The following is an 11,124-nucleotide window of genomic DNA, read 5'->3' as shown; positions in this document are numbered from 1 at the left end:
TCTAACAGAAGAAAATATGCCTGAGACTAAACAAGGATAGAATCCACAAGTCACAAGAGCTAAATCAGTAAAAACACAAACGGTAAAAACCCAACACCAAAAGACAAAACCTCTCAAAAAAATCCAGTCAAGTGCATTGTGCTTATTTCGAAAAACACACCTAAAACAAAGTGACCTCTAGTGAAAGGACAGACCAAGGTGGAGAGCGGCTCTGCAGACACTGCCACACCCCAGCAGGACCTGGGGCCCCACCGGAACCCAGACTCCAGGAGCCTTGAGGTCCAGGTGTCCACAAGACCAAACGAATCACTTTCTGAAGGAGCCGCTCCGTGGACGGGGATTTAAGTCCCATAGCTGGAGGCACACACACCTGTAAGCCGCCAGTTCCAGGGGTGCAGGAGCCCCTATGGAGGTGGTGAGAGGAGGCACAGGCCCCTCCACGGGAGCACAGCTGGCCCAGGAGGCAAGACCCAGCAGAAAGGGGGCTGTCCTCTCCATGGAATTTGCACAAGTGAGTATATCATAGGTGACAAAAAAACCTCAATAAGGTTTCCAAAATGAAAAGTGAATCTCATCTTCTGAAAACAAGTCAATAAAATGAAGGGGGAGGAGGGGGAGGGAAGCTGCGCCCCAGGGGTATGAGCTCCGCCGCCTCCCCACCCTCCCCGCATGCCCCGTCCAACCCTTCCTCGGCAGCCCGGCCCACCAGCCTGATCCGCTGCTCCTCCTCCAGGATGAAGAGGTTCTCCTTCTCGCAGTAGAAGGCGGCTGCATCCAGCAGAGCCTTCAGGGGCACCAGGCCCACCAGCTGTGAGCCCACCACCGGGAGGCTCAGCTCCTGCCGAGGCACAGGTAGCATCACCACCTGGGGGCTGGCTGGAGAACGGCCCTGGCTGGAGGATGCGGGGCCCCTGCCCTGCCCACGGGACGGATCTGCGCACCCCTCACCGCAGCAGTGGCTGCTCCCGGGCTCACCTGTGCTTCTCGGCAGGTCTCCTCGTAGACCGTGTGCAGCGCCGTGACCTCAAAGTCCAGGAGATTGGTGGACACCTGAGCCAGGTTCTTCTCATCCAGGTACCAGCCGATGCCCTGAACCTTCTTCAGACGTCCTGGCTGCAAAGGAGAAGCATTTCCCAGCCTGGGCTAGGAAGCTCATCCTGCCTGGCCCTGCCAGCCTCTCCTGGCGCTTGCGTCCCCCAGCTGGACAGGGAGGAGCCTGTGCCTGGGTGGGTGCTGTGGTTCTCCTCCGACCCCACTGAGCTGACCGGGGAGGGCCAGAGTGGCTTCGCTTGCCACAGGGAAACAGAGGCCCCCAAGGGTCAGACACCGGACGCCCACCCCAGCTGGCCCTCGCTCAGCCCAAGCCCTGCCTCCCAGCCACGCTGCGTCCTAGATGTTGGGGGAATGCTGAGGGATGGGGCCCAGGCACCCCCATGCCATTCTCCCATCTGCTCCCCCATCCCCTCAGCCCCGCACTCCTCGGGGTGGCTAAGTCCACATGGGGGAACTTTGGCCTCTGCCCTTGGCTGGGGCCTAAAGCAGGACTTGGAGGCCCCTGTGCTTTTGTGCTGAGTCTGCAGGTCGGGAAGCTGGGCCCCAGCACCTCTGCTGCCTGTGGGACTGGGGTCTCTGAGTGAGGAACAGATGGGCAGGGGGTCCCTCCACCTCTTTCTCCAGGTATCTATACCATCTGTGCAGGGGTGACGCTCAGACCGGGTGACCACTGCTATGTAGACTTGGAGGGAAAGGCCCGGGGGCACCTGAAGATTTGTAGGGGTGTCGGGGCTCCCAAGGCATCTGGAGGGATGTGGGGGGCCCCTGAGGGCACCTGGGATTCCGGAAGTCGCTGTTTCCCAGCAGTATGGAAATACTGCCACGTTAACAAAGGGAAGCCCTGCCTTCTTCCATGGAAACCCCCATGAGGCCGGAGCTCCCCAGCTCCATCCACCCCGACCTGCCGGCCTGCGCTGTCCCCACATGCTGTGGACGCGGAGGCTGGGCCAGTCTGCAGGTGGGAGACCAAACCCTGTCTGGCCGGTGCCCCGTCCACCACCGACCGCCCCAGCTGAGGCTCTCGGCCTCTGACCCTTTCCCGAGGGGCTGGGTGGGGCTCCACGGGGTTGGTGAACGGGGTCACCTGGTCCTTCCCGCGGCCCTGCTCCCGCAGGTTGAGCGCGATGCGGTGGGCTTGCTCCTTCGTGCTGAGTAGGTTGATGTTGAAAGCAATGAGGAACTTCCTCGCCCCCGTGGCCGTGGCCCCCCAGCTGGGGACAAAGGAGCTGGGGCCAAAGTCAGGCGCCCACTCGGCCTGCTGGAGCTGTGGGCAAGTTTGCCCTGGGGTGAGACATCCCCTATGGGAGGGAGGGGCCCAGCCCAGCCGCCCCAGCCAGGACAAAGGGGCAGGTCCACCTCCTTCCCAGGCCCGACCACCCAGGGTGGGGGCACCTTCTTAGGGAGGGCCTCGTACTCCCCGGCCCGGATGGCCGGCAGGGTCCGGCGACTGTCCGTCCTGGCAGCCTCACCATACAGGTACACTGCAGGAGAGCCCGGCGGTCAGGCCTTGACCAGCAGGGGGTCCAGGACTCAGTTCCTGGAGGACCCAGGTGGAGGGGCTCCCTCAAGCCTAAACCTGGGAATGGGCCCCCACTGCACCCTCTCCCAGGGAGTGCCCGTTCTCTGCCTCAGATGGATGATTTCGTTATTGAGGGAGGCTGCGTTGATTTTGTATTGTTGATTCGGTATTGAGGGAGGCTGCGTTGATTTCGGTATTGAGGGAGGCTGCGTTGATTTTGTATTGTTGATTTCGGTATTGAGGGAGGCTGCGTTGATTTCGGTATTGAGGGAGGCTGCGTTGTTTCGGTATTGAGGGAGGCTGCGTTGTTTTGGTATTGAGGGAGCTGTGCTTCTGCATGTTAGCTTTTTGTAACACTCTGCCCTTGCAGGAGCAGCCAAGGGCAGGGAACTGCGGGATACAGAAGGAGCCAGTAACCCACACCAATGAGACAGGAGTGGAGCAAGGAAGGTGGGGCACACTCACCTGGCACGTCCAGCTCCTCTGCCAGCCGCTGGCCAAAGGCCTGGGCACAGAGCACACACTCGTCCATGCTGACGCCCCTCACGGGAATGAAGGGGCAGACGTCCAGGGCGCCCATGCGGGGGTGCTCCCCTGCAGAGAGATGGCGAGGCTGGGCAGGAGGCCAGGCGTGGGAGTGGGTGGGAGCTCCACAGGGTTCTCGGACCCTCTCTCCTCTCCGGCCTGGGCAGCCCCCCAGTCCACACACCCAGCGAGCTGCTCACACTGACCACAGGGAGGCCGGCCCTGGGCGCTCCTAGCCCCGCCCCAGCAGCAGCACCCGTCCCTCCCGGGACAACGGATGTCCCTGCACCGTCCTCCCAGGCAGTGTGGGGAGGCCGCTCAGCCCAAGACCAGCAGCAGCCTGAGTGGGTGGTCTGGCATCTCTGAGATAAACCTCTCCCTCTCCTAACGCACATAAATAACTTTCTAAGGCCTGCAAAGCTCAGCTCTCATGAAGCCCTGACCAGGCCAAGAGTGGGCGCTTGAGGCTGGGTTCTGGCCACCCCAGCCCCCTCCCCTGAAGCCCAGAATCTACACTGCATTTCCAGAACATTCTTCTCACTAGCTGAGTCTCTCGCTGTAGCTACACCAAGCCGTGGGTCAGTGCCCACCCCAGGGGATGCCAGCCTCCCCTGCCTTTGCTGCCCCCGCCCAGGGCTGGTCACTTTGAGATAAGCTTCTCATCCATCCACCCCTTGGGATCACTGTGAATCCCTGGCCTCTCATGAGTGACCCACGGCCCAGCCCCTGGCCAGCGCCCGTGTGTCCACACACCTTTGGCCCTGCCCGCCCACTGAGGTGTTTGGCTTGTGGGCTGTTGACATGTCAGCTTCCGGGCAGCCCTTCCCCGACCACTGCCTGATCCAAGACCGGCTCTCAGCCCCCCTGACGTGTGGGCAGGTCCCCGGCGTGGCCCCCTCCCCCCACCCAGCCATGAAGGTGGCCCGGTGCTGCAGAAGCATGGCGACCTGGGGGTCCCCCAGAGCACAGCCCTCCAGGCAGGCTGGGGGCCGTGACCCCCACACTCCAGGGTCCTCCTAGGAGAGCCAGAGTCAGCCCCACTGGATCCCACGTTCCAAGCCTGGGCCCCGGGTCTACCCCCTCTCCCAGGACACCAGGACGGGCCTCAGCCCCGACAGTCCAACACACAGCGGCCTCAGGAGAGCCTGGAGCCCTCACCTTGGTGACTGCTCATGTCGATAAGCTGGGAGGCTGCCCGGGCGGCGTTGAGGGCCCCCTCCACCACGCAGTCCGGCGGCCCCACGAAGGTGTACACGGTGCGGTTGGTGGAGGGACCTGCGTCCACATCCAGCAGCACGCAGCCGGGGGTCTGTGTAATGGCTCCAGAGATGGCCTCGATCACCTGGGACACAGGCCCAGCCCCCACACCTCAGTCTCCCCATTTGAAAGAAGGAAAAGGAGCTTGGAGGTAGCTGTGCCCAGACACCCAAATGGGGGCCTTTGGGGGCTCTCTGACAAGCTGAGCTCCCACTAAAAGTGCCTGCACACAGTGGCCGCCCAGAAACCCTCACAGAGGCCACCGTCGCTCAGGCCCAAGCATGGTCCCCACGAGGGGCTGCAGGTGGTGCCTCCAGTAGAGACTCACGGGCTCTGGCCCGACAGACAGATGCCGGAGGCGCGACCAGGGAACCAAGAAGGTGACCACAGGCACAGGTCACAGAGGGGCCAGGACCCGCAACTCCCGAGCAGGGGAGGGGCCTGGAACCTTCTGGGTGACAGGACGGCTGGGAGCAGGGGCTCAGCCCCAAATCTTGCCCTGTCCCAGGGCCTCGGTGCTGGCTGGAATCCTGGCATGAAGAGGCCTCCCTGCACCCCTGCAGGTGACCCCTGTGGCCCAGTGTTGCCCTCTGGGGACTTCCAGGTGGCCCTTGGGGCCTGCGCTTGTTTCTGGAAGAGCCTGGAACTCAGGGCTGTGGGGGGCGAGAGGCCAGACCTGGGGGCCTGCTGCCCCCTCTGTGCCTACTTCATTTTAGGTCTAGTGGGGATGGTGGCTGCAAGGTGGGGGCTCAGCAAGTAACTCCGGTGGAGATGGAGTGGCGGGGGTGGGGACCTCACTGGGCAACCCCGTGTGACCTCACACAGCCCTTTCGGTCGGTGGCAGGAGCCCCATTCCCGGGGGGGGAGCACCAAGGCCCTTTGAGGCCCAGAGATTGGCCCAACCCCCCACCAGAAGCACCCAAAAGGCCCCTGGAGCCACCACCAGGCCTCAGCCCCCACAAGCACCAGTCGTGTTCCACCCACCCCTGGCTCAGGCACTCCCGAGGCGCCCCCAGTCACGGGATGTCCTTGGGGCCCACGGGCAGCGGCTTCGCCCATCCTGGGAAGATGGCCCCCCCACCAAGCCCGCCGCCTCCTCCAGGGCCTAGGCCTCAGCCACTGAAGCTGCCCCGTGGGCCCTGGATGCTTGACCAGCTCCTGGGGGCCTCACCTCCTGGTTCCTCCCCTCCGAAAAGTTGGGGACGCATTCCACCAGCTGGGACATGGCCAGCACCTGATGCACTTGGTCCTGATGCTCCTGTCTGGGCAGACGAAAGGACAGGGCCTTTATTCGCTCACCGGCAGCACCTCCCCACCGGCTTCTCATTAACCAGCGAGTCACAAAGGGCGCTGGGGCCACCGTCCCTGTGCAGGCGCGGAGTGGGGCGCTGCAGAGCCACCCCGGGTACTGTTGACCTGGAGGGGACGGCTCCACTCAGCCGGAGTGTGGGTTCCCCGGAAAGAAGCACATGCTGGGGCGAAGGGGAGTGTGCTGAGGACCCCCAGGAGCATCAGGCCAGCCTGGCTGGAATCCGGTCGTGATGAGGCCTCCCTGCGCCCCTGCGGGTGACCCCCGTGACCCTCTGCTGCCTTCCGGGAGGTTCCAGGGAGCCCGGGGGCCTGCGCTTGTTCCTGGAGGAGCCTGGACCCCAGGGCTGTGGAGGGCGAGAGGCCGGTGTGAGGCCCTGGTTTGTAGCACCCCACTGAGGTCAGCTCAGCTCAACAGGAGAATGCAGGGGAGCACGCGTGTGAGAGTGAGCAAGGATACATGTGAGCATGGGGCAGGGGAGCACGCGTGTGAGAGTGAGCAAGGTTACATGTGAGCGTGGGGCAAGGGAGCACGCGTGTGAGAGTACAGACACACATGAGCGCGGGGCAGGGGAACACGTGTGTGAGTGCGGACACACACAAGAGGGGGCATGTGTGATGTGGGGGAAGGCAGGTGAGAGAGGCCCCAGCTCTCCCCAGCTGCTGCTCCCCTGACTGGAGGCTCCCCATGAAATCAGCAGCACCAGGGCCGCGCTCACAAGGGACAACTCCTGTCTCCGCGTTCAGCCGCCGCCCACTTGCTTTTATTTTCTCTCTTTTTTTTGAGACCAAGTCTCACTCTCACCCAGGCTGGATGTACAGTGGCACAATCATGGCTTCCTGCAGCCTTGGTCCCCGGGCCCGAGAGATCCTTTCACCTCAGCCTTCTGAGCAGCTGGGGCCACAGGCACACACCACTACACCGGCTCATTTTTCAATTTTTGGTAGACATGGTGATATGGCTTGGCTGTGTCCCCACCCAAATCTCATCTTGAATTGTAGCTCCCATAATCCCCACGCCATGGGAGGGACCTGGTGGGAGGTCACTGAATCATGGGGGCGACTTTTCCCGGTGCTGTTCTTGTGATAATGAAGAGTCTCACGAGACCTGACGGTTTTATAAAGGGCAGTTCCCTGTCCACGCCCTCTTGTAAGACACGACCTCGCTCCTTTTTCACCTTCCACCACGATTGTGGGGCCTCCCCAGCCACGCGGAACTGTTGAGTCCATTGAACCTCTTTTTCTTTAAAAAGTACCCAATCTTGGGTATGTCTTTATTAACAGCATGAGAGCAGACAAATACACATGAGGTCTCACCATGTTGCCCAGGCTAGTCTCAAACTCCTGGGCTCACGTGATCCTCCTGCCTTGGCCTCCCAAAGTGCTGGAATTACAGGTGTGAGCCCCTGAGCCCAGCCCCACTTGAAGTTCTTAATGGAACCTCAGCCATGTGGGTCTTAGGGACCCCACCTCCGTGGCTACTCAAGGGGACTGGGATGAGAGAGGAGCCAGGTAAGCCCAGACACCTTCAGAGGCTGGGAGCACACAGAGTTCCCCGGCCAGGGCTCCATGTCTGGAGGCTGGGAGGGGAGGATGGGGTCAGGGCTGTGTGGAGGCCGGGAGGGGAGGATGGGGTCAGGGCTCTGTGGAGGCCGGGAGGGGAGGATGGGGTCAGGGCTGTGTGGAGGCCGGGAGGGGAGGATGGGGTCAGGGCTCTGTGGAGGCCGGGAGGGGAGGATGGGGTCAGGGCTGTGTGGAGGCCGGGAGGGGAGGGGAGGATGGGGTCAGGGCTGTGTGGAGGCCGGGAGGGGAGGATGGGGTCAGGGCTGTGTGGAGGCCGGGAGGGGAGGATGGGGTCAGGGCTCTGTGGAGGCCGGGAGGGGAGGATGGGGTCAGGGCTGTGTGGAGGCCGGGAGGGGAGGATGGGGTCAGGGCTGTGTGGAGGCCGGGAGGGGAGGATGGGGTCAGGGCTCTGTGGAGGCCGGGAGGGGAGGATGGGGTCAGGGCTGTGTGGAGGCCGGGAGGGGAGGATGGGGTCAGGGCTGTGTGGAGGCCGGGAGGGGAGGATGGGGTCAGGGCTGTGTGGAGGCCGGGAGGGGAGGATGGGGTCAGGGCTGTGTGGAGGCCGGGAGGGGAGGATGGGGTCAGGGCTGTGTGGAGGCCGGGAGGGGAGGATGGGGTCAGGGCTGTGTGGAGGCCGGGAGGGGAGGATGGGGTCAGGGCTGTGTGGAGGCCGGGAGGGGAGGATGGGGTCAGGGCTGTGTGGAGGCCGGGAGGGGAGGATAGGGTCAGGGCTGTGTGGAGGCCGGGAGGGGAGGATGGGGTCAGGGCTGTGTGGAGGCCGGGAGGGGAGGATGGGATCTGTTGAGGGCTGCACTGCATCCCCTCGAGAAACCATCTGCTGAAGGCCTGACCCCAGCGTGGCAGACTGGATTGGATGTGGAGATGGACAGGGTGGTGAGAAGAGGGAGAGGTACCAGGGATGCACTCAGAGAAAGGGCCAGGAGGACCAAGCAGGGAGGCGGCCGCCTGCACCTAGCAGAGAGGCCTCAGACAAACAGAATCTGCGGATGCTTTGATCTTGTACTCTGGGCCTTCAGGACTTCGACAGAATAAATTTCTGTGGTTTAAGCTGCTGGGTCCGCGGTACTTTGTGATGGCAGCGGCACACACCTACAGGTGCGGGGCATCGGAACATGCTGGCTGCGAGGGTTGCCCACACTGGGCTGACACCTTCATCCTCACACCACAGCAGAGTGACCGGAACCATCCACTCGTGACCCAGGACGGTGCCAAGGCCAAGACCTGGCCCTGTCCCCCAGCCCAGCAAATCGCCTGTCAGGAGAGAGGGTTGGGGCGGGAGGCCCCAGCAGGAGCTGTTGTCCTACCCAACTGCTGCGGGCCCAGGGCTTGGCTACAGCTGAGAACACGAAGCGGAATGGGGTGGCCGTGACGCAGGCGCTGGTTCTTGGGGGCAGCACTGAGACATTAGAAATGCCGGCAGGTGCTGTAAATAGCTCCTGAATCGGGGACCCTAAGGGACCCCACTTACCAGAGAAAGACTCTCAGCCAAGCCCACACCAGGGTTTCCACCATCTCTCCCCAGTGACAGGCCCAGGGCTCTGATTCCAGAGCCAGGCAGACGATACACTTTTCTAACCCAGAGCATGAGACACACATCGTGGGCCCGTGAGTAAATGACTGAATACAGAAGCTGTGTGCAGGAGAATCTGAGTTCAGTTGGGCCGGTGCCCGCCTCCATGCCAGCAGGAGGAAATAGTCCCCCAGAAGCTCACTGCCCTCCTGTCTACAGATGGAAGGGCTGGTGCCCAGGGCCCGGGTGCTGCCCCAGGAGACACGGCCACATCAGCCACTTCAGGGCCACCCTCCTCACCCGGTTCCCATTTCCCCTCATTTTAATAGTATAGTAAGAAAAAGTGCAGGAATGGGCTCCACCCTCTCTGCACGGGGGCCCTCCGGAAAGTTCCATGTGCACCTGCAGCCTAGGGGGTGGCACTGCCAGGGTGGGGGTCCAGCCTCTGACCACAGGGCCCCCCCAGGCTGGCCCTGCACAGTGGACACCATGGGCCGCACTATGTGGACAGAGGGTGAGCCATGGGCACCGCCCCAGCGACAGCCCCCAGGGGCCACTCCAAGTCAAGCCCAAGATCCTGGAAGACACCAAGGTTGTCTGGGGGACCCATGGCCAGAGGCCGAGAACCCCCTTCTTCTAGAGATCCAGAGCGCAGGGACCGACTGCCACCTGCCCACCAGACTGTTCCCGTATAACTCACGTGGTTTTTGTTTTCTGGTTTATGATGCTTCGACCTCTCCTTACTGGCTGGGTGGAGACTGCCCTCCCAGGGCTGGCTAATTCCTAGAGACAGCACAAGGTGCCTACAGAGCTCCCGTTTAATGCACAAGCCAACCCAACTGGAGCCTGTAAACCCAACCACCCCTTGTCTGACTCACTCACCAAACCCATGTTCCTCTGCCCTCAATCACCCAGGGGCAGGATGGTGGTCAACTAGACACCACCCCATAGCCCGGAGCCCAAGGAAATTAACCTGTCCAATCCTGAACTTGCTCCTTCGTGCCCACCCTCCCTGGCCTCTCTTCCAGGGAAACCCCTGTAAAGCCTCTGGCCACACTCTCCCCTCTCACCTTCCGGGTCCTGTTGCCGCGGCGCCCCCCGGTGGCCCTGTGTGGCATGGCATGTGCCCTCCTGTGGTTTAAGCTGCTGGGTCTGCAGTACTTTGTGACATTCTCCTTTCAACTCAGGGTTCCTGTGTCTGTATCCCACCACACCCAACTGAACTAAATCCTGGTGCGTTTCATCACAGCCCTGCCTATTCCAGGCTTGCTGGAAGTAACCACTCACTGGCACCGAGGGGAAGGGGGCATGGATCACCTGGCTGAGACTATGTGGCTGCCGCCCTAGGCCTGGGGCCCAAAGCTCCTGGCCCAACCACAGAGCCAGCCCAGTGCCGGTGTGGCCACAGGCGATCCCCAAAGGTAAGGCCAGAAATCAGCACCCAGCCAGAGCTTCCCAGGCCAGCGGGCCCCACATCTGCGGGGCATGAAGTTGGGCGCCCACCCCAGGATCCAGCCCATCTGCACCTGGGAGCTGAATGTCCTAGCTACCAGCCAGAATGGGGTCCCCAGCAGTCTCCATCGGGCTCTGAACTGTTAATGTGTGACAGCCCTGCCCTCCCCGCCACTATTGCTGAGACAGTGTAGGGCCAGGCTGAGCACGCTGGCTTGTGCGGCGGGAGCCCAGACTCCCCTGAGACACGGTAAATGCCCCTTGTTCCAGGGCACTTCGGAACTGGGTATCTCCTCAGCCCCAAGGTCTCGCCAATTCAGAGTGCCCGTCATTCTGGCCTCCTGCAGGGAGATGACCCAGGGGGAGGGGAATTGATGGGTAAGCTCCCCAGCTCCCCGCTCCAGTATGGCGCAAAGTGCACCCCCATGGTCTCGGAGTTCCCAGGTGCTCACCCACCCCCGGCACCCCCATGGTCTCCGGGGCTCCCCTGTGCTCGCCCACCCCCAGCACCCCCATGGTCTCGGAGTTCCCAGGTGCTCACCCACCCCCAGCACCCCCATGGTCTCCAGGGCTCCCTGGCGCTCGCCCACCCCCGGTACGCCCACAGTCTGGGAGCTCCCTGGCGCTTGCCCACCCCCGGCACCCCCATGGTCTCCGGGGCTCCCCTGTACTCGCCCACCCCCGGCACCCCCATGGTCTCCAGGGCTCCCCAGCGTTCGCCCACCCCCGGCACGCCCACGGTCTCGGGGCTCCCTGGCGCTCGCCCGCCTGCGTTGCCACCGCTCAGTCCTAAGGCCCCGGTTCACTGTAACGCTCGGCTGTTGCTCTTTCGAATTCTTCGAATTCTTCGCTTTTGAACAAGGGGCCGCGTTTCCATTTTGCCTGCAGGGGTGCGCAACCATCCGCCAGAACCAAA

The 11,124-nt window shown here is 62.7% G+C and overlaps 1 protein-coding gene across 2 annotated transcripts in view; it reads right to left on the bottom strand.

The window, feature by feature from the left end:
- FTCD (formimidoyltransferase cyclodeaminase) overlaps positions 1 to 5,642 on the bottom strand; it is a 16,815-nt gene extending 11,173 nt beyond the window's left edge. The window contains exons 1-7 of one of the 2 annotated variants that reach the window (XM_050784339.1): positions 5,526 to 5,642; positions 4,256 to 4,439; positions 3,038 to 3,166; positions 2,446 to 2,534; positions 2,138 to 2,317; positions 976 to 1,113; positions 707 to 838 (exon numbers count right to left, since the gene is read on the bottom strand). In XM_050784339.1, coding sequence (XP_050640296.1) covers positions 707 to 838; positions 976 to 1,113; positions 2,138 to 2,317; positions 2,446 to 2,534; positions 3,038 to 3,166; positions 4,256 to 4,439; positions 5,526 to 5,579 — 906 coding nt within the window. In that variant the 5' untranslated portion in view covers positions 5,580 to 5,642. The remainder of the gene's footprint in view (positions 1 to 706; positions 839 to 975; positions 1,114 to 2,137; positions 2,318 to 2,445; positions 2,535 to 3,037; positions 3,167 to 4,255; positions 4,440 to 5,525) is intronic. The other variant, XM_050784340.1, reaches the window with a different exon arrangement.
- Positions 5,643 to 11,124: the final 5,482 nt, after the last annotated feature.

Source organism: Macaca thibetana, chromosome 3 (genome assembly GCF_024542745.1).
Source record: "Macaca thibetana thibetana isolate TM-01 chromosome 3, ASM2454274v1, whole genome shotgun sequence".
Taxonomy (NCBI): domain Eukaryota; kingdom Metazoa; phylum Chordata; class Mammalia; order Primates; family Cercopithecidae; genus Macaca; species Macaca thibetana.
The sequence above is the reverse complement of the archived record's forward strand: the minus strand, read 5'-3'. Positions and strand labels throughout refer to the sequence as shown.